The following is a 27,171-nucleotide window of genomic DNA, read 5'->3' on the forward strand; positions in this document are numbered from 1 at the left end:
AGGTTGCGGTCTCACACTGTTATGTGTTGTGGATAGAGGAGTGCTTGAAAGTAGATTTTAAGCAGTGAGTACAATGCAGTATTTTGCCTGTCAACACGTTTTAGTAGTACAGTCAGACCTCGCTTATCCAGTCCTCCTTTATCCGGATCCCTCGCCATCCGGAAGAAAATGCTGGTTACAGATTTACAGCATACGTAATGCATCCAACATGACCTGTGTTTGGTTACCCGGTTCCCTCGCATATCCGGATATTGTTTTGTGGAAAATGGATGTGTGCGGCTAAGCGAGGTCTGATTGTACTCAGCATTTTACCCCCGTTCTCAAGTATATTTATTCAATACATATACTTGACTCAGTGTCAGGGAATAGCATTTTTACTACTCCTATCCCTGGTTTTCATGCATCTGTGGACCACCGCCCGGTTCCATACTTACATGTATACTGTAGTAGTACAATCAAGAGTATACCGTCTCTTGGTACAATCATGGTATTAGAGAAACGGACCGGGGCCGTCTACCAACCGTGGATGGTTGTAGTAAGGTCACTGTTTCCAAACACGGACCGGTGTCCTCCACCTTGTTTCATGCTGTCAAACCAACAACATGTTAGTATACAATCATGTACATGACATTGTACTACTAATATACTAGACGCTGTTACGGGTTACGTAGATTTGAGAATGTTGTGCAGTTACCATGGTAACCAGATACAGTGCACCATGCGCGTGCGCACGCGTGTGTGGTGTTGCAATTCCAAAGGGGCTCTAGTATGCTGCATGCAGGGCCTTCCAGTGTTGCGTCAGGTGCAAGTGTAGCCAGCTAGCTCTTTCGCACGTTCAGCTGCATTGCTGTCACATGCAGCCTGCATGCTCTGTTCCGAACTCGCAGGCTAGTTTCGTCGCAGTGAGCAGTATACTAGTAATGGGCTATGTAACCATGGTAACCTGCTGGTTCAGATCAGGGAGTAGTACAATTACAGGGAGTAGTCCAACTACAGTAAAATGAGAATAAAAAAATAAAAATAAAATTAACTACTCCCTGGCTCAGATACCGGCTCTACGCCACTTTATTTTATTTATTTATATATTTCTGCACCTCGTGGCCAGGCATGTCAAGACAGCCAATTGAATTGAGGAGAGGGTGAGACCAACCACGGAAGAAGAGAAAAAAGAAAATGAAGAGCACGTACACAAAGTGGGAAGGGATTAGAAACTTACAAAGCAATTTCACATTTTCATAATTCATATTTGGCATGTTTTGTGGCACTAATACGAAGACTTCTACTGCATAACGTTAAGCTAGTTTAAATCCCGGGTAGATTCCTCATACACCTAAACCTGCATGGCCTGCTGGCATGTGAACATTTCTACAAAAAATACTACTGAGCCAGGCGTAGCTAATAACTTATAACTACTGTCACATACAAGTGCTACTGGAATATCTATTTAGAAATAGCCAGTCAAGCGTTCATCAGACAAGAAAAATAATTCAGGGTACGAATCAAGTGTAGAAATCCTCAACCGGGGGTCAATTTGCAAAACAAATAGTTAGCCTGCGATGCAAGTCTAGGCGACTAGCATTGTCTGTGATCGCAGGCATCAATATAAGAGGCGTGGTCGTGCGGATGTGCACACAGAGAGAGAGAGAGAGAGAGAGAGAGAGAGAGAGTGTGTTCAAGTCTGTGGGTGTCTAATGTGCGTGCTACAGGATCATTGAATGCATGCTCAAGCAAGTAGTGATTCTACGGAGTGTGCTCGGGGCCAGTGTCAGAACAGACCCATGAATACTGCATCATGGGCAGCTAGCTGGCGGTGAATGCGCCAATAGCGCGGGCAGACTGTCTGAGACACTCGGGACTATCTGATGCAAGCTGACACCTTGGCATACTCCAAGTCGGCATGGCACTGCGCTCGATACTCCTTGGTCACACCTCCGCCCAGCTGCTGTCGTAACGCACCCTTGGACGAAGCGTAGATCATTTTCTGGCCAACGGATGCGCTGTCCGGACACCAGAACACTAAAATCAGCTTGCACGCGATGTGCACATCGTTCGAGCGTTGGTCTCGTGTTCGGCTGTACAGCAGGTCGAAGAGAACAAAGCGCGGCTGATCGTGCGGTAGCTTTCCGACCATGGTGGCAAACCAGCGCTCGTCCTGTTGCGCCGTCGTGACCCCAACTCCATTCTGGTGGAAGGCAACGTTGATCTTACGGCAGCCATCCTGGTTGGAAACGTGCAGTCCGATATACTTCTTGCTGTTGCGAATCTTCATGTCGGCAAACATTGTCAGGGCAATCGTGCTTATCGTGATGCCAGAGCTCAGGACAGCTGTGCAGAAAACGAACACGCACAAATACGCATGCGCATGCACACACACACACACTTGTACTTGTACTTGCTCACTGCCAAAACTGGTCACGTGGGTCTCCCCGGGAGAGGGGAGAGAGACTCAAAAGGAATCTTGGAAAGATGACTCAATTGGCCATTGAACCACCCAACGACCGACACCCCCTGAAATCCCCAAACTAGGGTGGACTTGAAATGATCCCACTTATGGGCTCACCACACCTCAGTAAGTGGGTGAGGACAAGGTGCAGAAAAGGATTGACGGCATCAGGGTATCCGTCCCGGGATCCAACTGCAGGTACCCCTGCCCCCAGTGAAGGTAATACTTGGTACTAGTGTCGGTGGCTAAATCAGAGTGGATCTGATATAAGCTTCACTAGCACCATTGATTACACAAGAGTTAATCTAGCCAGAAGCAGTCCATGGTTAACAGGTATGTATACTTCAAACAGAAAGTATATGAACCCTGAAACCAACAAAGGTGGTAGGTACAACAATACACCTTCAAGCAGCCGAGCCCGTTGGCAACAGGCCCAACACTATCTGGCATAAGTGCACCCACCAACCGAACTAGCTGACACACACACACATACACACACACACACACACACATGCACACACGTGCATGGATTACACACATGCGCACGCACACACACACACACACACACACACACACACACACACACACACACACACACACACACACACACACACACACACACAGAGTTCAGGTTGGTTAAGCTTTACATCGAAATTTACAGAAAGAAATCATGAGGCCTTACGTACAGATCTAAATCACAGTGCAAGCATTTCTTCAAGACATTTAAATGTTACAATCGTTCAGCTTACATCTTTCTTTCTCGGGCGGCACATGGTGCAGCCATTCTGACTTGAACTCCCGCACCTTGCGCAGGTTGTCCTGGAAATTCTTGATATGACGCAGATGCTGAATGGTGTGCCTTGGGTTCATCAGGTCCAGTGCCGGGCTGTCTAGCTGCTGCTGCTGTGGCTGTTGTTGCGCTGACTCCTTGCCTGTTCCGGCACCCTTGGCGGCATCCTCAACCTTCTCCTTGTGCATGCCCTCGACCACCTCTCTCTGGCGAGCAATGACATCCATTTGCTGCTTCTCAAGTACGTACTCTGCACACCAGTCACATCAGCAGCCGAAGCCGCAGCAGTAACAGCAGCAGCAGCAGAAGCAGCAGTAACAGCAGCAGCAGCAGTAACAGCAGCAGCAGTAACAGCAGCAGCAGCAGCAGCAGCAGCAGTAACAGCAGCAGCCGCAGTAACAGCAGCAGCAGCAACAGTAGCAGCAACAGCAGCAGCAGACCAGAACAAACATACAACTCGTATCTAGATGGCACACACTGGTCTGCTGTGGCTACCACCGTAAATACAGCAAGCTGAGAAAATAAAAAATAAAAATTTCACGGTTCGCGTGAGACTCGGCTGGAAGCCGAGTTTTCCGCATCCGCCGTGGGAACGCCACCACCCTCTAGGATCAAAGGCGCAGATGCAGCGCCTAAACGGTGGCCATTCCCGTAGCGTGGTCATTATTGAAGTAGCCTTGATTTCTATTGTCTACTATCCGTACTCACTGTGGCAGCGACCAGAATGATCCAGGACTGTTATCAGTTATTACAATCATGATGCACCTGGACTGTTGTTGATCAGACTTGACCAGCACTGAATGTACGAGCCCAGTGGCGAGGGCTACACACCCAGTGGCGAGGGGTACACACCCGGGAGCGAGGGTTACACACCCAGTGGCGAGGGGTACACACCAAGGAGCGAGGGCTACACACCCAGTGGCGAGGGCTACATACCCAGCGGTGAGGGCTACGCACCCATTGGTGAGGGCTACACACCCAGGGGCGAGAGCTACACACCCAGTGGCGAGGTCTACAAACCCAGGGGCGAGGGCTACACATCCATTGGCGAGGGCTACATACCCAGTGGTGAGGGCTACGCACCCAGTGGCGAGGGCTACACACCCAGTGGCGAGGTCTACTAACCCCAGGGGCGAGGGCTACACACCCATTGGCGAGGTTTAGATATCCAGCAGTGAGGGCTACACACCTAAGGGCGAGGGCTAGAGACCCAGGGGAGAAGGTAACACACCCAGTGGCGAGGGCTACACGTGTACTGGTGAGGTTTACATATTCATGCCCATGGGGAGAGGGTCACATGCCCAGGGACGAGAGCTACATACCCCGGCATTGGCCAGGGTTACGCATTCTAATTCTCTGCTAACTCAGTGTCAGGGCTCCATGGATATACAGGTATAATAATTATACTGCATGCTGCATGCTGGATGGCCTGCAGTACACGCTGAACGACGTACCACTGCGTGTCGGTAGTCCACTATACTGCACGGTGTGCGAGCGCTGTAGCCTACACGGCTCAAACTTCGGTATCTCGCCAACGACAGCGCTGAACGCTCGGCGCGGGTTGGACTTGCGGGCCCTGGCAAGATGGGATACGTTCGCCCGATGGATGCGCTCGGTTATGGGACGTGTGTCCACAGGACGCAGGGCCGGTAGCGGGGGAGGCAGTGGTGGCGGGCGTGGCGGCAACCCTGCACCAGCCGAGGACGGCGGTGGCAGTACGGGAACGACTGGCCGGCTACTCGACCGCGTAATCCCTGGACTCGTGTTGGGCGGCGGATACACGGGTGTGGTCGGTGTAGTCGGCGTATGAGCAGCACCAGTAGCAGCAGTAGCGTTAACGCCGCGGGACGGACTCCCAACTACGGACGACATCGGTGAAAACCGTGCCGCTGGACCGTCATTCGTGGGTGTCAGTCCGTAGTGCCGATCATGAGTCAGGTCTGAAACGGAATACCAGCACAGCAGAAGGTTATCATGGTTCAATGCAAGGTTCAAAAGTCAAAACACATTCGCATGGACCAGTATTTGCATGGGTTGCGTGGGTTGACTTTTAGTACCTTATTATCATATGGTCGGTCTCATACCTGCGTTATTCTCTTACTGGGGACTGATGCGCGATCATGTGTAGCCTATAGCCTGGAAACACTTTGAACAATACTGGGTTAAGATGCAGACGGTTTTACACTGACTGTTATCAAGTCTCATACCGGCTAAAGAGTGTGTGGAAAGGTGGAAAGGCACACGGGGACTCAATCTCAACGGGTCCTAGATACAGTGTTCGGAGTCCTGCCAAGCAGCGTGGATTGGCCAACACGCCATGCGACCAATGACCTCACCTGCTGCGGTGGGCTGCCACAAGTGCTCCGCCGTCCGCGTGGCCCTCAGCTGGTTGGACGGGAACGTCTCCACGTCCTCCAGTGCATACTGCATGGCCATGTGGCGCGCTGCCTCGTCACCGAACGACTCCAGGCGGCCGCGACCACGCCTCGGTCTCTGCGGCAAGGGCGGCGGACGAGGCGGCGGAAGCCCAACAGCAGCGGGCTGGTCATAGGGCGGGTTAGGAGACAGTGCGGAGATCCTCTCGTAGGCCAGGTACTGTTCCCGTACCAAGGCTGGGTCTAGTTCGGCGCTGGTATCGTCCAGTGAGCTCAGTAGGTGCGGTGGGATGGCATCCAGCGAGGCCTCCTGCCGCTCACGCTGCAACAGCTCCTGCGCCAGCATGGAGTCGTACTGCAATGCCAGATCATACATACATACACAGATACGCCGCGGCACGCATGCACACATGCACCATCGAGGTTTTGAATTAAGATGCTGAGCACAAATATTTTGAGTGCAGTGGCACATCACGTGCGGGTACTGTGCAGACAGCCAGTACAGTAGTGCACATGTGCACTCTGGATCTACAAAATAGTACAATGTTACTTACGTACGTAACGTTATCACATCCTACAGTACAGTCATGCACAGTTTTTTTTAAGTTTTTTAATTTTTAATCGAAACAGACAGCATAATCTAAATCGTTTTGTTGTAATGATCGATTAGACGGATAACCGATATAATAGCCCTAGCAGTTACCAACGATATTGAATCTAGTTGGCCCTTCAAACACTAAATGTTATCATGACCCCACTGGGACCGGAAGGGGGGGGGGGGGTATTTCAGCCTTACCCAAACTGCACTGGTGGTACAACCTGAAGCATTGCCAGTAGCTAACAAGAATGATAGCATGTGTAGACAATCTGATCATACCTCTGTCGTCGATGGGCGACCCATGGCTTCATCTTCTTCCCGCTGCAGGCGCAGCGCCAATTCAAAGTCGCTCTCGATCTGTGTCCGTTCCTCGGGTGACTGGTTGTCACTTAGTGGCATTCCGGCTGTGCTTGTCGCCATAGCTGCAGCGCCAGCTATAGCACCCGCACCAGCTACAGCACCCGCACCAGCTACAGCACCCGCTCCAGCTATGGCACCCGCGCCCATGGCTTCTGCATGCGCCTCTCCCGACGAAACTTGCGGCGCTGGAGTGGATACAAAATCCCGAAGGATGTACAAAAGAAAAAAAGCAATGTCGATGACAAGGTGTGTGGGGGGGGGGGGGGAGGGGGGGGGGGAGAAAGAGGAAGCAATATACTAACTTATAGAGAGATGGATAGACGGATAGATAGCTAGATAGATATGGTTACAGAGAAAGATTATGGCTAGGTGGATAGGTAGATAGATAGATAGATAGACAGATAGAAGAGAGATAAAGATAGACATCTATAGATGCCTCCTTTGCACCATGGCTGGTAGCTTGGCCTGTTTAGCTCGTAGCTGTACTGATGAGGCCTTTATGGCCGAAACAGCTTGCTGTCTACAGCATTGGGTAGATAGATGATAGATGGATAGATAGATAGATAGATAGAGAGATAGATAGATAGAGAGAGAGAGAGAGAGAGAGAGAGAGAGAGAGAGAGAGAGAGAGAGAGAGAGAGAGAGAGAGAGAGAGAGAGAGAGAGAGAGAGAGAGAGAGAGAGAGAGAGAGAGAGAGAGAGAGGGAATGGGTGTGTGTGGGGGGGGGGGGCATAGTGCACATGTTTGTGGCTTCAATAATTGATCCCCAGATTTCCTGGGACGACTCGATGATGATGATAGCAGTGGCAGCAAGAAGATTGGGACAGTAAGGTGGATGACATTTAGAGTTAAATCTACATTGGCTTTAATATCACATATTATTATTCACTGCAATCATGACTATGTGTAAAGTGCCAATGAAGCCAGCACAGTAGCACATGATGTATAGCGACAACTTACATCCCTGTATGGTGCTATCGGATCCCGTGTAGGCACCGTCACTACTGCCACTGCCCTCCATGCTCCTCTGACGCAGCTGCTTTGAACCAACAATATTGATGATGGGGCTGTCACGAAGCAGCGGCGAGATGGAGTCCAGGTGAAGAGGCCGCAGCTCCTCCTCCGTGCTGGCCAGCGGGGAGAAGAAGGAGGTGGCGGCCATGACGGATCGTGGCGAGCCCGTTGACTCGTGCATGGCCTTGCCTGCGTGCGCGGTAGTGGTGGTTGGACGCACGCCTAAATCCGGGACACGCGGCAAAGAAACGTTCCAAGACAAACAACATCAAACAACAAAATGTGGATATGTTGAATCTAAGGTGGTCATGTCCCAGTCTCAAAATTGCGTGAAGGAGCTGTGACCGAACGCAGCTGAAGGTTATGTACAGGTCTGCTCTCGATATAACAACTCTCACTTGTACATAAACCTCGCTAGTAAGTAAAAAAATCAAATCCCGCGCCGAAACAGCATCACTCCCATACAAATTTTGTTCTACATAACATAAACCTCGACATAACACACGCTACGGCGCGGTCCCCGACGTGCGCACTCTCGATACAACATAAATTCACGTGCACGGTACGATCAAGCGCTAGCTGTAGCTAGGCAGTTTAGTCCTACATAACATGAACCTCGGCATACCGCAGCCTGTGGCGCGGTCCCCGACGTGCACACTCTCGATACAATGCAGATTCCCGTGCGCGGTACGATCAAGCTGTAGCCGTAGCTAGCCAGTTTAGTCCTATTGTGCATATATTCTCCGGCATTGACGGTATCTGATGTCGATGGTGGTACAGTCGTCCCTCTCTAATCCGGCACTTTATAATCCAGCACCCTCGATAAACCAGCACAATTTTCAGTAGCCAAAATGTCCTCTTCATGCACATTGCAGCAGTAAATCAGATTTGTTAATCCAGCACCCTCCCTAATCCAGCAGATTTTCGTGGCACAAATGGTGCCGGATTATAGAGGGACCACTGTACAGTGTGTATATGTTTGCACAGTTAAACCCGCCTTGTAATACCCTTCATTTTGAGGTACATCTTGTATTTTACACACGGTTCTCTACATAACATAACTCTCGATATAACATAAGTTTTGCGTGGTCCCAGAGATTACGTTATATGGAGAGTAGACCTGTACCTGTGTTTGCGTGTCCAACATACACTGTAAAAACAATCAAGTGTTGAAAGTTGAAACCCTACTATTGCCATGCCTTGAAAGCCAACATGGCCATCAATCGAGGACATCTGGGAGTTGTAATTATTGTACTCGTCAAAGGGGTGATTTCGAACAGGACGTGCCGCATCCCTCAGACACCCACCTGCTCTATCAGATGGTTTGGCTTGTTCTGCAGCACCATCAGCCGTGGCAACTGGGTCCTGGTTGTCGTCTGTCCCCTTGAACTGCAGCGAGCCATTGAGATCAATAGGTTCACTGCCAGTGGGCTTGCTTCGAATGGCGCTCTCAACCGACCAGTTACGCTCCGCCGGCTGGCTCTGCTGGTCACAGTACGCCAGGGTCTGATAAAGCACGGACGCCTTGTCCGGTTCCGGCGCCGTGTACGTCTCCAGTATGCGCACCACCTCCAGCATGCTGGGCCGCTCGGCGGGCTCCCAGCGCGTGCAGCTGTGTGCAGGAAAGCAAGGAGAAAGACTAGATTGGTGTGGCTGGTTGAAGGCCCGGTGACATGCACGCCCATGCTCCGAGCCATAATCACATCATCCTCACACATGTACAGCCGTGCTCAATGAAATCCAGCCGCATGGATATTAAAGAAGAACTACACCAGTGCATTGTGCAGTGTCTGCAGGTCTGGAGTTGCGCAGTCCCATTGACACCATCACACCATCATTCTGTTCCAATGACATTATCATTAGGAAAATGAGCACACTCTACATCAATGCAGGCATACCGTTATGGCCTTACCGCTCAATGAGGTCTTTCAGCAGTGCCGGCGCTGAGTCTGGAATCGGCGGCCGTTGCTTCTTGACACCAACTGCCATGATAATCGCCATTGGGTTCTTGCCGGCAAACGGCAGCTTGTTGGTGACAATCTCCAGTAGGACTATGCCAAAGCTGACAACACGAAGAGCAGAGCAAACATCCACATTAGCGTTGCAATGAACACCTGCTAATACTGCTACCCGCGTACTCACAATATTGTAGTATCCAGTCGAAAACACTATCGTTTCATTGTGCAATTATAGGATACTCTCGTTTGCTCTGTCACACGTTCGTGACGGGAATGTGATGGCAAACATTTAGCATAGAAAATTTCCTCAATAGCTTACAAATTTGTGTGAGTGACAGAACTGCTGGTCTAAAAACATGTATCGTAGAGAGATCTGGCGAGTTGTGAAACGAGTTTACGGTGACTCGACTCTGCATAGACCGTAGTACATGAAAATAAGAACGATCTGGGCTACGAGGCTGACCCCCCCCCCTCCGTTCTTCGGCAACCGGCAGTACTGTAGCTCAAACCTCACCGTACCTGTATGTATATATATGTAGATACTTTGAGTCGTACAGTCGTGAATGTAACGCATGCATTCCACTGCAGGGCAGTCGTGTTCATTGAGTAAATGACAAGCTCGAACCCACCATACCTGTATATATCGGCGGACAGGCGGTACTTCGAGTCGTTCAGCACTTCCGGCGCAGTCCACTGCGGAGTACCGATGTTGCCGGTCATGGTGGCACTCTCGATACGCACCCGACTCAGCCCAAAGTCACAGAGCTTAGCCTGGCGTGGCAGGGAGCGCGTCAGCAGTACGTTCTGAAAGGGAATAGACAAAATGCATGGTTAGTAGTCAGCATCATATACTAGCCTACATGCTGCATGGAATTGCATAACCACCGGGGGCTTTTAAAAAAGTTCTGTGAATGCTCGTAAAGTATAAATCAACTACTATTGTAATGTGTATGACTGGACACTACCCAATGCTGCAGACAGCTAGCAGTTTCGGCCATCTAGGCACCAACAGTACAGCTACGAGACTGGACAGTATAAATATAATTATTATTCCCGTAGCTATGCAGAAGACGTTACTTCAGTAACGTCTGGCGCTAGCCAGGGTCCACACAGCTTTAATTTGGTGTTTGTTTGTTTGTTTGTTTGTTTGTTTGTTTGTTTGTTTGTTTGTGTCACGCCTGGCGCTGTCCCGTATCTGTCCCGTACTGTACCGTACCAGCAAAGACAGCTGGCCACAATATTTTTGTGTGTTTGTGCCATCGACATACCTGGCGCTATCCCGTACCTGTCCCGTACCATCAAGAGTACGGTACTATCAAGAGAATAAGACATTAGTATATATGCGAAGTGTATCGGGGGAATGCATTCAGTGCAGTAACATTTTGTGTGGATTTGTGTGCGAGGCCGAGATCCCATTAGCAGGCTGGCTGGGCCGCCTGTCGACCTGCCCGGGAATCGCATGTAGGCGGATAGCATAATAACTATAACGTATAATTATACAGTCATGTAGATGTAGAGCAGGGAGTCATATTATGTAACGACTCCCTGCTGTATGGGGAGATTTTCTGGAAAGAAATACGAAGTAGGGAGACGAGTAAATGCAATCAGAATGGATGTTGGTTGCCGCCAGTATAATAATAATAAGAAGATAAACGCCCGTGATCGGCAGAGTAAGCGCCGGTCCCAGGAAACGTCATCGACTGCAGAACGCCCGTGATCGGCAGAGTCAGCGCCGGTCCCGAAGCTATGCAGAAGACGTTACTTCAGTATCTCATTGAAACGTTTTGGCAATACAATGATGAAGCTAATCAAAGGAAAAAGCATTTCCACCAGTTCTAACAACATGCACGATGAGCTAGGCAACAAAGCATAGCGCAGGGCCCTGAGCTTCCAAGCTCTCTCGTAATTATATACTTAGCAATGAAAAATATCAATTGTGCACTCATAACCATGTATAAACAATTAAAATGAAACAATTCCAGAACGTTTTCGTGTGACCATCATCAGTGGAATATCGTCACATAGTAAGAATCACTAAAACAACCAGTTATATAGCTAGAGTAATATGAAAAGAAGCGTGAGAATGCAGCACAGCTAGCGGTTATGCATAACGCGTGTAGTGTGAACCTTTGCAGTGTATCTGAGAATGGTAGCAGTAGATGAATGTGGCAGCTGTGAGTGCGTGTGAACAAAAACTGGTGAGTGCGTATTATTTAAAAAGTGTGAGTGCTACAACATTTTCTTTTTGCTTGCATAGAACAGGGTCACGTGTGCGAATATATACAGCTTCCAACACCTGCAACTGCTTAAAGAAACGCGCGCGACAAATAACACTAAACCAGGAATCGTCAAACAACTTACGACAATCCGGACTGGACACCAAATGCTTGTAGATGGCAGACTTGCTCTTGTCGATGTCGAACTCCTCCTCGTCCGTATCACTCTCATCCTCCACTTCCTGTTCCTGCTCACCCTTGCTTTCCCCCTGACCATCCTGTTTATCCCCATCATCATCCTCCATCTCCATCTCCTCATGCCATCGCTTCTTTCTCCTTGACGTGTTCACAGTGGCAGGTGAAAGTACGGGCGCAGCAGTGAACACGTCAAGGAGAAAGAAGCGATGGCATGAGGAGATGGAGATGGAGGATGATGATGGGGATAAACAGGATGGTCAGGGGGAAAGCAAGGGTGAGCAGGAACAGGAAGTGGAGGATGAGAGTGATACGGACGAGGAGGAGTTCGACATCGACAAGAGCAAGTCTGCCATCTACAAGCATTTGGTGTCCAGTCCGGATTGTCGTAAGTTGTTTGACGATTCCTGGTTTAGTGTTATTTGTCGCGCGCGTTTCTTTAAGCAGTTGCAGGTGTTGGAAGCTGTATATATTCGCACACGTGACCCTGTTCTATGCAAGCAAAAAGAAAATGTTGTAGCACTCACACTTTTTAAATAATACACACTCACCAGTTTTTGTTCACACGCACTCACAGCTGCCACATTCATCTACTGCTACCATTCTCAGATACACTGCAAAGCAAAGGTTCACACTACACGCGTTATGCATAGCCGCTAGCTGTGCTGCATTCTCACGCTTCTTTTCATATTACTCTAGCTATATAACTGGTTGTTTTAGTGATTCTTACTATGTGACGATATTCCACTGATGATGGTCACACGAAAACGTTCTGGAATTGTTTCATTTTAATTGTTTATACATGGTTATGAGTGCACACTTGATATTTTTCATTGCTATTTTACGACTGTTGTCTCCTCGTCGGTTATTTAAATAATTATATACACTCATAAAGGCTACTTTAAGTACCTGCAGACTCCATTGCAACCATTTACACATTGGATTTCATCAACTCTACAAACACTGGCCCAAACACGGTCTCGGCTTTGCTTTGGTGAACCTTTCAAGTGACGTGTGCAGCAAAGAGACGTGTGTGAGTTGAGGAAGCCTAAAAAGACTACCAAGAACTCCACACTGTGCTCTTGGCCCACATTCACCACACCATAGCAAGGAACGGTTCGTTCTGGGACAGATGTTGCATATCCTCCAGACAGCTGTTTCACTAAATGAGGGCTACATTCATTCTTTATTTACATGTACATGCACCTCCACTGAGGAGCTCTCAGTGAGCTGGAACAGCTGTCTGGAGGATACGCAGCATCTGTCCCAGAACGAACTTCCTCACTATGGTGTGGTGAATGTGGGCCAAGAGCGCAGTGTGGAGTGCTAGAGTTGTTCAAATTTTTTTACTAAGATGTCAGTAGAACTTGCGACGACCAGCATACTCTCTTTCCCGCGGCAGTCACGTGACATGATCTGCCAAAGAAATCCGTCTCCCAGCACAGGGGGACAGTCAGTGCCACAAAACGAGTTGAGAACAAACACGCCGCAAGTTTCCCATGACCATGACTATGTGCTAGCATATGCTGATGGTGGTGGTGGTGTGTGTGCGAGGGGGGGGGGGGGGATTTTTGAATTTGACGGTGCCGCACTGCTGAGCTGCGCTCACCTTGCTTTTCAAGTCCCGGTGCAGTATGTTGAGGCTGTGCAGGTATTGCAGGCCGTGCGCCATGTCCAGCGACACACTGCGCACCTCCACCGCCTCCAGGCGCGCGCACGCGCAGTGCAGCAGGCCATACAGGCTGCCGCCGGTCATCAGCTCCAGCACGAGGCAGAGGCGCGGCGGCTCGACGCACGCGCCCAGCATCAGCACGATGTTCGGGTGGTGCAGGATGCTCATCACCTCCACCTCGCGCTGGAAGCTGTCCACGGCCGCCGGCGACATCTCCCCGCCGCAGCGCAGCACTTTCGTCGCCACCGTCTGCCCCTGCCAGCGGCAGCGGTGGACCTCGCCGAACGCGCCGCTGTCGATCAGCACCTCCAGTTCCAGCTCCTCGTACGTTATGCGCGGGCACCGGTACTGGAACTCTCGTCGGCTTGGCGACGCGCGTGTCGGCGTGGTTGCTCCCGCACCACCGCCACCGGCCACTCCTGCGGGGGACGTAACGTCAACACCATTCCGTGCATTCAGCTGCACTGCCGCCGCGTCGGAGTTGCGTCGACGCTCGCGCCGTTGGTGCGCCGCCGCCAGCTCCTCCACTAGCGCGCGCAGCGCCGCGTTGACGCGCAGACCCTGAGCTCCGGGCTGGCACAGCTCTCTGCATAGCGGACACGTGAAGGCGTTGCGATGCGGAGCCGCTCCAGCCAGCCTGGTGGCGCACTCTCGACAGAAGCTGTGCCCGCACGGCGTGGCCAGGGGCGGCCGAGCAACATCGTAGCAGAGGAAACAGATCGGACAATCGGTAACACAGCTGTCCACCGTGTCCATCGGGCGAGCGATTGCCCCGCTGAAAAACACCTCCAGTCAACGACAGTTACGTCGCTCAGCGCTACATCGGTCGAGCCAGCCGTTCACACCCAGTGCTCCATAAATCCCCCACCACTAGAGTAGAGCTCAGTCGTGAACAGCAGAGCGATCTGCCCAGACCAGTGACCACCCGTTGCTTCGTGATTCGCGTCAGAAATATTCTACACTAAATTCAACTGACGGCCCGGCGTTGCGAGTAAGAAATGTTCCAAATATCCTCTTGCAGTCTTGGGATCTTTTCTTGTCCGAGAGCAAGCTGTAGTACTAGTAGATTCTACTACTAAGTCTTTGCTGGTCGTGTGGGACTCGTGCACGAAATCAAAAGACTTTACTGGTACAGTAGTAGTAGATCTACTTCATGCGGTTGGGAAAATAAGATTGCTCGTACTAATTTGTCTAATACTAGCTTTGATCTCGCTTTGACAAACAACCCTCGTATCGCGATCACATTTCACTGTTTTCAGTCAACGCTAACAAAATTTAATGCCAATCTCTGACTGTCGCGTCGCAAAGACCATGAAGACAGCATGCAGCAGTGCAGTGGCAGCCCAAAGGCTGCTGAGAGAGATCGGCTTCGCAGCCGATACGGCGATAGCTGATAGACAAAACGCAGTCGTAAAGACCTGAAGTGACGGACTCTCGCGCCCGTCCTTTGTACGTAGCTGGTCGCGAGCTCGGCCGATCTCGTCGTCGTGGTCGACATAATGCATGGCCGGTTTGTACATGTACCGGTAATGCAACGACACGTGACGTTGAAAGAAATAATAATAATTATTATTTTCGAAGCGTGATTATTTTGTCGTCAAATCTTTTTCGATCACTTTCCGCGGGAAAATTTGAGAACAAGTCAGAGACATGCTAGCTGATGATGGACACATGTTCCTCTCATTCAAATGAAACACGAAAAGCTCACGAAGTACATGATGAAGAATCATCAGGCTTCATTATAGTTGGCGTGTGTGAACGATGTAGCCATTGTAGGCAGTGAAAGAAGGCGAAGAAAGAAGGGAAGATTTGGACACAATGGAGCGACGCATCATCTCCCTGTATGGGGACAACAGCAAAGACGTCCTGGAAGCAACTTTGGATAAATTAAATTCTGAACAGGTACATAACCATGATAACTACTAGTATGCAGCTGCCTCAAACATTTTCATTGGAATTAACTGTCATGAGCATGCCCTTTCCTTTAACTGCACCTATGCCGTGTCTGTAGCTGAAAGCATTCGTGGTTGATGCCATACGAACATCATCAACTGATCCAGTCCAATTGACAAAGGCGCTTTGTTTTGGTAGGTACTACTGAGTGGATGGTTGCAAGTACATGTACATGGCATAGTACAAAGCATACCGGTAGCTTTGTTTGTTTGTTTGTACATTTTATTTGAATTCGCAAATCCAAACGAGCACAAATGCCCAATGACAAGGCAGCGAATATGTTGTGTTAGTTTCGAACCTTGTCAAGGCAAGTCAGTTGAAGTCGCATACATGTACACCTCTACAATTGTATTCAGGGGCGTAGCACCCGCTACGACTGGTATGACCATGGCCGTACCACTTTTCGAAAAGTGTGGTCCGTCCGGAACGTGCAAAACCATAAAAAAAATCAGGATCCGTCGATGCATATGCGCATCAGACTTTGACCTTTTCCTAGACTCGTACTCGTAGATCTGCCACTTCCAAAACCCCTCCTACGCCCCTGGTATTACTATTAGTATTTTTGATCCGTACTGTACGACTGTACGTGGTAGTGCACTACAGACATGCCTGTAACAGTGCTGCTCACTGAAATCTAACTGCTCACTGAAATTCAACCCAGGGAGTCCAGTACATGAACAGTGAGGCCTGTCTAAGACGACCGCTCAAGGGACCTTGAAAACGTGGTCTCTGTTACCAGGTGGTCTCCTCATCCAGGGTCATTTGACTGGAAATAGCATCCCTTGGTCCTGGTTGTAATGGTCTTCTTGGACAGGTGGTCGCCTTGTCCGAGTGGTCGCCCCGACAGGTTTTACTGCAGACGGCATGCTGGTTGTACAGTCCTGGACCTGTGTACATTGGTATGTTCACTGGTGCTGGGCGCAAAGTAACACGCAATCGGATTTCATGATTGAGCAGCAGGCGCGTGCGCCAGTGCCCTTCAAGGGAGCCTCCCCCGGGAAAATTTTCAAAAAATGAAGCATAATCCTGCATTTTGAGCGAAAAAAGGGGTGGTTCCGGGCACCCAGGAACCCATACGGGGCACGCGCCTGAGCAGCACTGCACCGTAAAGTCCGCTGCAAACGCCCACCCCCCTTTTTTGCAAGATCCTGTCCCCGGGGAAAATTGCGATTCCGCGGCCGCGTTTTTTTCCGCGTTTTTTGCGATTTTTTAAAAGACCGCGTTATCCGCTATTTTCCCCGCGTTTTTTGAACTTTTCTGTTGCACTACACGTACACACAGTGCACTGTTCGGTCAGCAACGTCTCATCCGGTGGCGGCTTTGTACTCAAATATGACGAGCGCTTACACCAGAGACTTGTAACTGATTGATTTCGCTACATACTCACTGAAAATTGCCTCATATCAACTGCAAACTTGCCGCCGCGAGATGATATGAATAATATTCACCGCATATTTACCGCAAATTCACCGCAAATTATGCCATATTATGCCGCGTTTTTTGCGATTTTTTCCGCAATTTTCCCCGGGGACAGAAGATCTGCTGGCCTGTGCGCACGGACCCCATGCACTGTCACCGCCACCGTGCGAAAGTGCATCTCACACCGTAGCGCGAAGAGCGCTTTGCTACGTTAAACTATGTCCACTTTCTGGTTTCAAAAATCTCTTCGGGCACTAGCTACGCACTAGCTTGTAGTGAAGATGATGTTTGTTTTATTTCGCAAATCCGAAACGGGAGTTTCTTCCGAATAACAAGGTAGCAAAGAACATACGGAGACTCCCTCGGTTTAGGCTAAGGCCTGTGGAGAATCCATAAATAGTAAATACAAATACAGAACATAGCATTGCAGGAACCGAAAACACTTGTGACAGTGTTTGAAGCCATCATTTCCGAAATCACGCAACGCACAAAGACAAGGTTTTTTCTCGAGCACTTCAGAGTTTTCAAAAGTAACAGTTAGCAGCGACTTTGTAGCCGTAGCTTCTGTGACATCCTCCCTGTTCTCCTTGCAACTGCAATACCGCAACCGGTCAAGTCGTTGAGTGAGGGTTCGTTGAACAATCCTATCTTCGGTGAATCATCGTTGCGACATCGTGGCACTGCAGAAATTCCATGATTTGAAAACCAGATGGATTCTAAGGCATTTCCCCATGGAGAATGAACTGATACAAAGACGACTCATTTAAAAAATGAAACGCAATATCGACAGGAATTTTTCTCTGATGCAAGATAATGAAAATCGCTTTTTCAGAGCCTCCAGGTACGACATGGGCAGTATGCAGGCATTACAGTCGTTCTCGTACGCATTCAACCTTCATGACGGTTTTGTACAACTTTATGACCTGAAAAAGACGAAAATAGTATGGACCTGCTGGGGTGGGTGTTTGCTGAGACATGAGAATTTGCAGCGGACTTTACGGTGCTATAATGTATATTGTATGAGCCAAATGATTACCGTATTTTCCGGAGTATAAGTCATACTGGAGTATAAGCCGCACCCAGATTTTTGATGTCACGAAATACAGACATCAACTCCATTTATCACCGTTAATTTGACCATCTTGGTATAAGCCGCACCGACTTTTTTTGGGTGAGTTACTGGTGTTTTTAAGATAAACAATGGGGAAGTGTTCGTATCGTTGCCAGGTTCAACTCTGGTCAATGGCGGGCACTGCACCACACACCCACACGGGATGCAACCTTCGGATCTCGCAACTGATGATCGTTCGTATGGACAGTGGAACTCATTTTAGTCCATGCTTTGATAAGGCGTACTCTTGTTTAGTACGCACATTGTCTGGAGCATGGTTGTATTGATCTCAACTGAAGTATGTTAGGATAAGAAGTACAGTGAAACCTCTCTATTAAAGACGACCGCTGCTCAAGGGACCTTCAAAACCTGGTCTCTGTTACCAGGTGGTCTCCTTGTCTAGGGTCATTTGACTGGAAATAGCATTCCTTGGTGCTGGTTTTAGTGGTCTTCCAGGACAGGTGGTCTTCCAGGACAGGTGGTCTTCCAGGACAGGTGGTCTTCCAGGACAGGTGGTCGCCTTATCAGGTGTTACTGTAGCTCGGTTACTAGTACACTTTCCCACCGCCCCTACTTCAACCACACACTCCTCTGATATATATACAGTGAAACCACCGTGACTAACGACCACCCCTTGGGGGCCAGAGAAAGCGGTCTTTAGTGGCAGGTGGTCCTTAGTTAGAGGTTTGCACCGCACAACCATAGTATGAATGTGAGACCGTCCGTGCCGGGCAAAGTGGTCTGTAGTACCAGGCTGGTCGCTAGTCACGGTGGTCTTTAGTTACAGGTTTTACTGTAGTACCAGGCTGGTCGCTAGTCACGGTGGTCTTTAGTTACAGGTTTTACTGTAGTACCAGGCTGGTCGCTAGTCAAGGTGGTCTTTAGTTACAGGTTTTACTGTACAAGTGTTCCCTGAGCAAGTTGTGGAATGTGGTTCTGGTGTGTGAAGGTGATGTAATGCTGGTTTCTTTGCATGTTTCTGAAACCTATGACATGCAGGCTCTCCCGTTGAGAAGTCTAGAGGCTTGGAGCGTCGCAAGGCGGTTTTCCACGACGTGTTGGACTGTGTCAATGACGAAACGCAAGGGGACAAGGTGTGTGTGTGTATGTGCGCGCGTGTGTGTGTGTGTGTGTGTATGTGTATGTGTATGTGTATGTGTGCGCGTGTGTGTGCATGTGTGTGTGTGTGGTAGGAGAGAGAGAGAGAGAAAGAGAGAGAGAGAGAGAGAGAGAGAGAGAGAGAGAGAGAGAGAGAGAGAAGGGGGAAAGGGAGAGAGACGTTGTGAGGACATGACTGCCTCTTTCAGAAAACAAATGTGATCAGTTGTTTGTGTCTTTCTGTACGCATGCACATGGACTGCGGTGCGCGCATGTGTGTGTGTGTGTGTATGGTGTGTGTGCGTGTCCTTGTGACATGTTGATAATGCATCAAGCCTTGTCCTTTCCTTCTTCACTGTGCTGTGTGTTTCCTGTGTGGCTATAGACTTGTGGCGATGTCGTTGGAGTCTTGATGATGGAGGTACGGACAGTGGAGCATTGTACTGTTTGTACCCGGGAGTCGTATAATACCGGGAGTAGTATAATACCGGTATTTTACGACTCCCTGGTTTGTACATGCTGGAATGCAAAACGATAAATCCATTTCATCACTTTTCGGAGAATGGCCAAAAAAAGGATTCACTTTCTGTGCGGTTTGTATCTAAATCCATATTATCTGGGTTTCAGTTTCGAAATGTTCTAGTAAGATTTTGAAGGTGAAATTTTTGCCTGGTGGTGCCCCTAGTAGACCTTTTGATTACGATGAGCTGAAAATCTGATTTTCTCAAATTTGGCTTTTTATCGTGTTTTGCATCTCAGCTCTCCGTGTACAATGTACTGTAATTTCACAAATGTTCGGTACTTTCGGTGCGTCTGTTTCACACCTAAAATTTCAATACGCCGAACAAACACTAACACACATAATTCAATAGGGAACTGATTCTCTGTACCGAAAATTTCTGTTCACCTAACCTAGCCTGTTGCCCTCATACCGAAAATATTGAGCACCGAACATTTCTGAAATTAGAGTACACTGTTACAGTACTGAGCCGTTCAAATCTACTTCAGTTGTTTGCTTCTACGTACATGCAATATGTAGTAAACTTCAGAAAAATTGTGAGGATAGGAGAGGCAAATTCTTACATGTGTTGTCCACTGGTTTGTACGGAAATGACGTTTGGTACTGACTTTTCTACGACCTGACCGTCGGCTGTAGTGCATCTGGGATGCGCAGACCAAGACTCTTTCAACTTGAGATCCATAGTTATAGGCGGTAGCATAGGAGCCGGGAAGTTGAGCGGATTGCCGGTATCGAGATGTACGACTGACTGTGCTCGCCATCCTGCCGCCTTGGTTACCGGTATCGCCCGGACCTACGGGCATTCCAAGTCGGAAGGCGTTTGGCCTGCGAGTCCAAGATGTGGTGCAGGTGACCGTCAGTCAGGTCATTGAGCACCAGACCAGTTGCTACTTCAAAGTAGTTTTGTGTATAACTATTGCGTGATCAGTGGACTATTATGCGGGATTCACAGAAGCTTTTTGCCATGTGCGATGCGACGGCTGCGGAAAATCCCCATATCGCACCCATCTCGCAGCTCACGCAACTGCCGCAACTGGGCCATCGCAAAAGTTGAGCTTGGCTCGACTTTCGCGATGCGACAAGCGATTCGGAGTGCGATTTTGATCTTTTCTGCAGCAAAGTTGGACAAAGGTTCAAGAGTTGTTTGTAGATTTGTTAAGGTTGTAGCAAGCTACGCGAATACCATGGTGATGTACTCACCAGCATTGTACTTCGCGCCAAATCAGCAAGGCGATGTTGCATCGCTGACTTCTTCTGTGAATGGTATGTCGCGAGTTCGCATCGCACACCGCCATCGCAGATCGCGTCGTATCGCATCGCAAAAAGCTTCTGTGAATCCCGCTTTTAAATCTTTATATTGTTGACTCAATATTCGCGTGCTTCTCTTGCGACGGGCGTATACATGGTACACGGTGTGTGTGTGTGTGTGTGTGTGTGTGTGTGTGTGTGTGTGTGTGTGTGTGTGTGTGTGTGTGTGTGTGTGTGTGTGTGTGTTGTCCCATGTGCAAATTCTGTTCATGTAGGTGGATGCCTTTCCCGTGGAGCAGCTGGCTGAGTTGTGTGACTATTTCCTGGGCAAGATCAAGGCTGGAGAGGTTGCGAATGGCCGGTACGTACACCCGGGGGAAGGTTCCATTGGTTCCTATTCGGGGGGGGGGGGGGCAGGTTCCATTGGTTCCTATTCGGGGGGGGGGGGCAGGTTCCATTGGTTCCTATTCCGGGGGGGGGGGGGGGGCAGGTTCCATTGGTTCCTATTCCGGGGGGGGGGGGGGGGAGGAGGTTCCATTGGTAGGGATGTCAGCGCGGACACTGCGCAGGCCTTTGCGCATTCAATGATGTAATCGATTTTTCAACGCGGCGATGGCAGACTGAAAGAAAATGGCGATCGCCAAAAACCGGCTCAGTGAGTCGGTATTTGACGACTCCCCGATGCAGCTCGACCTAGATTTTGAAGTTTGGAACATTTTTAGAGAGAAAGAGAGGGATAAAGAGAGAAAGAGAGGGATAAAGAGAGAAAGAGAGGGCTAGAAAGAAAGATTACTCAAGCTAATGCTTCAGTAGAGTCACTAGAAGTTCTGGGCACACTGATAGGCTAATATCATCTGACGATTTCCACAGCTTGTGCCGCTTGTTGCAGAGCATAAGTGAAAATGCGCCGCCAGAAGATCGGCGATCGCGAAGTCGGCTTTGGGTAGATTTGGCTTTCGCCATCCCGAGGAGCCGCTCCTGTTGCCTGTGAGAACCAAACCACGTCTCCACACGACCACTCGAACAAAACCCTGTCCACACCTGACAATCGATGTCTCTGGAACAACGGCCCATATGCACGGCGATATGTGAGAAATGCAGAAATTCACAAGAACGAACACCGTCACGTGGAGCATGAACGCTTCGGTCAAATTTCCTGCAAACTCTCAACATCCAACATCAAGTATTTCTGCCGGGTTTACCATTGAATCCAGAGCTTTTCCCCGGTTAAATCCAGAGATTTTCAACTCGGAGATCGTGGCAACGATCGGCATGGTCGCCATTTTCCGCTCTGAAAGAACCCTGTCGTTTGGAACGAAAACGGCTTCGCGCCTTCCAACGAAAGCTACAAATCGATTCTAGAACACATGGGCGGCCAACATACCAAACAAGATCCCATTCTGGTAAGCAGGTAGCCTGTAACCACCATCTCCTTGCAAGGAAATTTCAGCCATTTCTCCTTCGTTCAAGGTCTCAATTTTCTGGCAAAAAATAGCCAGTGTTTGGCAAAAATTCTGCATGCCACTTCTGATGCGCGTTTGGCTGCATGCGCGAACTGCATGCGCAGTGCACGCGCTGAGATCCCTACCATTGGTTCCTATTACGGGGGGGGGGGGGGCAGGTTCCATTGGTTCCTATTCCGGGGGGGGGGGGGGGGGGGGTGTAGTGTGGTGAGTGGGAAGTGGATAACAGTCAGTACTACAGTGTTTCTCAGTGAAATCCAGTCGCATGAGTCAGGTCTGCGCCCCTGCACCCTGTCACAGCTCAGTGTTTGTAGATCCAGGTCTACACAGCAACCGGTGCGTACTTGATGTTGCGACCTCCAACTCCTCTGTCACTGGGCTGATTTCTATTGTAAAGAAGACACAGATTTCACACAGATTTCACACAGATTTCACACAGATTTTTCGACATCACTAGTAAAAGAATTTTCATCCAGCGCATGCGCCAAGAGTGAATTGCAACTAAATAGAGCGGTTGTCAGCTGACAAACCCCCTTTTATTCCCGTAGCTATGCAAAAGACGTTACTTCAGTAACGTCTGGCGCTAGCCAGGGTCCACACAGCTTTAATTCCGTGTATGTGTGTTTGTGCCGTCGGCATGCCTGGCGCTATCCCATACCTGTCCCGTACCATACCATCAAAGACAGCTGGCCACAATATTCAAATAGGGCTTTCAAATGCAAGATCATAACGTGAAGCAACTTGGAAGAATGAGTATGTATGCGAAGTGTATCGGGTGAATGCATGCAGGGCGATAGTGCGGGTTCAAATCCTAGGTTATGTCTTGAAAAAAAAATAGGAGAAATGAAAGAAAAATTGATAACATCCCTATGCTTTTTTTGCGTAGGTCATCAAGGTGGTAGACGGTGTCGTATTACCCTCGAATGCAAAGAGAAAGTTTATTTCTTTCGCTCAGGGCCCTACGCTATGCTTTTTCGCCTAGCTCGTCATGCATGTTATTCGAACAGATGGAAACCTTTTGCAATACAATGATGTAGCCGATCAGTTCGTTGTGGTATGGTTGAGCATTGTAGCCGTCATGGTCGACGTAAAACACTATGCTAGTAGCCAATCAATGGAAAAAAAACATTTCCATCAGTTCTAATAACATGCATGGTGAGCTAGGCAAAACTGCATAGCGTAGGGCCCTGAGCTTCCAAGCTCTCTCGTTTAAAGAAGACACAGAATTATACTGTGTGCAGAAGAGTATGGCGCGATGGAGAGCTACTGGATAGCGTGTCGGTAAGTGTATCAATAGGAGCACTAGCAAGAGGCTAGCCTGCATGTTGCCAGATATCAATGGAATAAATTAATATTGTGTGACAGTCAATAGTGTCGCGTACGCGTACGCGTGATTTGAATCTCGATTACTTACTTATACTTGTACTACTTCCCTTTTTCACGTCGGCTCTACGCGACGTCATTTGCTTTCCCCAGCTCCGCTTGTGAGGCGCATGTGCCATCCTTTTTCGAGGCTTTTTGACTTTTGCTGAGAGAGAGAGAGAGAGAGAGAGAGAGAGAGAGAGAGAGAGAGAGAGAGAGAGAGAGAGAGATGCAAAGATAGAACCTTGAATGTATTTTACTATTTATGGCAATGTCGCAGTGATGAGTGTGAGTTCGTGTAGAAGCATGTAGCCCTTTAGATGCAAGAGTGAACCCAGGGCGCAGAGGTGAAACTGTTCACCACAAATAGCACTAAAGAGTGACGTCAACCACAAGACGGTCAATTCCTTGAGAAAACCATGACAGACATGATACAGATTTTTCAACACTTGACTCGCATGATCATCGGGGCAACTCACGCAAATGTCCCAGGGTCTTCGGTTGTGAGAACAGCCATTTGTGGTGTAAGCAGTGTCTGTAGGAGATTTCTTGACTAAGTCCTCGGCAATGTGATGCTGTCCCAACAAAGCCAGAACATACTACTTGTATCAAGAGTCCATAACCCCCCAGAGTGTGCAACTCGTGATCCTTCTCAGCACAAATCAGTGCCGCAACGAAATCCAAACTTCATACGTCATGTAGTGAGTAGCTATGATGCCAGATATGCACATGGCCCCATCCGCCCATGCTTGCCTGGGGACCGGATGACGCAATGTTTGGATTTCGTTGCGCCAAACCCCAACCTGGAGTTGCACACTCTGGGGGGTTATGGACTCTTGCTTGTATGTATAGAGGCTTCCTAGAGTGTTCTGCAAACAATAGGCATATTCATTTTAGTGTTCAAGTCCTGTTCTATTATCGGAGTAAAAAAAAGAAGTGAAGTTAGCCGGATTCACGGCCGTATCACATGACGTGTTGAGGAACACATCTAGCAAATACATTCGCATCGGCGGGCCACCGCTTCGCCCGTATATCCTCAGTGTCGAATGCAGACCTCACAAGTGAGTCAGGGGAGAGGGGATAAGTCTCTCACCAAGCGGGCGTGTAAAGGCCCTATAACCCCATAAACCGCGTCCTTGTTACCCTCACACCGAGCAAGTGAGTACCCAGCTCACCGTGGGTGTCGGCACAGTTCATTGCATGTAAAGTGGTACTCGCCCGCATCACCGTAAAGTGATACTCGCCCGCATCACCGCGATTGAGAGACCACCAAACACACTCCCTGTTACCAGTGCAGGTGTGAACTCGGAACCTCATGATTCGCAGGCAAGCCTACAAACTAATCGGCTATACGCGTCGGTTTGGAGTAGTGCTGACATGATGTTGTCATAACAACAAGCCAAGCATTGGTTCTGAAGCTGGGTTGGGAAAGCTCATTATTGTGTTCTGAGCTTCACCTTTGCGCTTGGGTGCCAGGAGACAAGTACATGTACTGTGCTGATATTCAAGTGCCTGTGAGTTTGAACTTGTCGTTGTGTGTACTTCAGCATGGAAGTGCTCGTTTTGGGGTTTGGTATATTTTGGAGGAGAATGGGAGGGGGATGTGTGTATTTTCAAGTCCAGTGTATCTGAGAGTTTGATTTCAATCATTAGAGTACACCAGGGGTGAATGACTTACGTTAACAGAGAATAGGCCGGAGTAAAAATCATACTACAGGTACTAATTTCACTTGGGGTGACATAATTGCAGACACCGTTTGTGCCACCGTGTCACGTGCAACATGCCTTTGACTGTGTGATGTAAAGTGATGTTCTAGCATGTACTTGTGACTGCCGGCTGTCAACTGGAAGGCCTGTAATTCGTCACATTGGTGATGACATCACTGTTAACTTCGGTGTAGTGTTTTATGTGTGCCGAATGAAACTGTGCAAAACGTTTATGGCACTTTTCAGCCATTCAATGGAGTTAAGCGCCGGAACTGTTTAGCACTGGAACTGTGCAAACGTGCGATATCTTGCGTGCGTAGAGTACCGCTTTTATTGAGAATGTATATATTCAGGTTGGAGCCTTCGGATAGCATGCAGGATTATTGGGAACAGTTGAACTTGGCACTGCTGTTCTGATGCTCCACTACCCTGATATCAGCCACTGGCAAATCTTGATCAGCATCATTACCAGGAGTACATTCAGCAGGTGCCTGCCATCTACCAAGTATGGACTCTCGCCAAGTATGGCCTCAACAGACGGACAGTGAGGAGGAAGAGCTCTCAAGACTGCTCCGACCCTCGCGGTTGCTACCTGGCGAATTGGAGAATCTGTACAGTAACATGCGGTCACAGTGCGGTGCACTACTGGAATGCCGTGACCGCAACATTCCATCATCTGCAATGACCACATCAAGTGTGTCACATGCGATGCCTATGTCGAGCATTTCAACCAGTGCTTCCTTTAGCAATCCAATTACGAGTAGCGATTTGACGTCTTTATTTGGTCCGAATCTGTTATCCCTGTTCGAATCAAGTCCTGAGAGTAGGAACATTATACCTGCCGTTAGTGAGCCACGCCAAGTTACTCTTCCCAGTTCCCTTGCAATGGCCACTTGTCCGTCAAGTTATATGCCCTCTCCATGGCAAGGCAGCAGTCTAAACCCGTCAGCGCAAGCATCCACCAACCAGCTGCTGACAAGTCAGTCCCTGAATGATCCAGCATATGCCCTAACAGACTGTCCTGTTGCAAAACTTGCACCGACCGCTCCGAATATGTACCCCCAACCGCCGTCTACCAACCTGCTGGTACCGACTCAGTCCGGAAATGACCAACGATTAGCCCTTCGAGATCAGCCCAGTCAACGATCTGAGCGAAAATCTCCAAACATGCAGTTGCTGCAGTGTGGCCAAGTGTGGCCTCAACAGACGGACAGTGAGGAGGAAGAGCTCTCAAGACTGCTCCGACCCTCGCGGTTGCTACCTGGCGAATTGGAGAATCTGTACAGTAACATGCGGTCACAGTGCGGTGCACTACTGGAATGCCGTGACCGCAACATTCCATCATCTGCAATGACCACATCAAGTGTGTCACATGCGATGCCTATGTCGAGCATTTCAACCAGTGCTTCCTTTAGCAATCCAATTACGAGTAGCGATTTGACGTCTTTATTTGGTCCGAATCTGTTATCCCTGTTCGAATCAAGTCCTGAGAGTAGGAACATTATACCTGCCGTTAGTGAGCCACGCCAAGTTACTCTTCCCAGTTCCCTTGCAATGGCCACTTGTCCGTCAAGTTATATGCCCTCTCCATGGCAAGGCAGCAGTCTAAACCCGTCAGCGCAAGCATCCACCAACCAGCTGCTGACAAGTCAGTCCCTGAATGATCCAG

At 49.1% G+C, this 27,171-nt stretch overlaps 2 protein-coding genes across 2 annotated transcripts in view; one reads left to right on the plus strand and one right to left on the minus strand.

Moving 5' to 3' along the window:
- Positions 1-921: 921 nt before the first annotated feature.
- On the minus strand, positions 922-14,949 carry LOC135818050 (uncharacterized). Its single transcript, XM_065331371.1, has 10 exons — positions 13,559-14,949; positions 10,173-10,342; positions 9,493-9,642; positions 8,888-9,192; positions 7,527-7,802; positions 6,486-6,751; positions 5,570-5,963; positions 4,688-5,173; positions 3,193-3,483; positions 922-2,325 (listed from the first exon to the last, which is right to left on the minus strand). Exons 1-10 carry the CDS (start codon positions 14,375-14,377, stop codon positions 1,856-1,858), a joined length of 3,627 nt encoding a protein of 1,208 aa, XP_065187443.1. The 5' UTR covers positions 14,378-14,949; the 3' UTR covers positions 922-1,855.
- A 348-nt stretch (positions 14,950-15,297) lies between these two features.
- Positions 15,298-27,171, plus strand: part of LOC135818058 (Fanconi anemia group I protein-like) — a 77,446-nt gene continuing 65,572 nt past the window's right edge. The window contains exons 1-5 of the mRNA XM_065331376.1: positions 15,298-15,523; positions 15,633-15,708; positions 19,104-19,198; positions 19,588-19,623; positions 21,246-21,331. Of these exons, the coding sequence (XP_065187448.1) occupies positions 15,440-15,523; positions 15,633-15,708; positions 19,104-19,198; positions 19,588-19,623; positions 21,246-21,331 (377 nt within the window). The 5' untranslated portion in view covers positions 15,298-15,439. The remainder of the gene's footprint in view (positions 15,524-15,632; positions 15,709-19,103; positions 19,199-19,587; positions 19,624-21,245; positions 21,332-27,171) is intronic.

Source organism: Sycon ciliatum, chromosome 5, assembly GCF_964019385.1.
Source record: "Sycon ciliatum chromosome 5, ocSycCili1.1, whole genome shotgun sequence".
In the NCBI taxonomy this organism is placed as follows: Eukaryota; Metazoa; Porifera; class Calcarea; order Leucosolenida; family Sycettidae; genus Sycon; species Sycon ciliatum.

Excerpts from the sequence above, each read along its gene's own strand:
- LOC135818050 (XM_065331371.1), bottom strand. The coding sequence starts at position 14,377 with ATGGACACGGTGGACAGCTGTGTTACCGATTGTCCGATCTGTTTCCTC. Across the intron at positions 5,174-5,569 it reads GTGGCAGCCCACCGCAGCAG|ACCTGACTCATGATCGGCAC; the intron begins GTGAGGTCATTG and ends ATTCCGTTTCAG. Across the intron at positions 3,484-4,687 it reads TGGACTACCGACACGCAGTG|AGTACGTACTTGAGAAGCAG; the intron begins GTACGTCGTTCA and ends ACTGGTGTGCAG.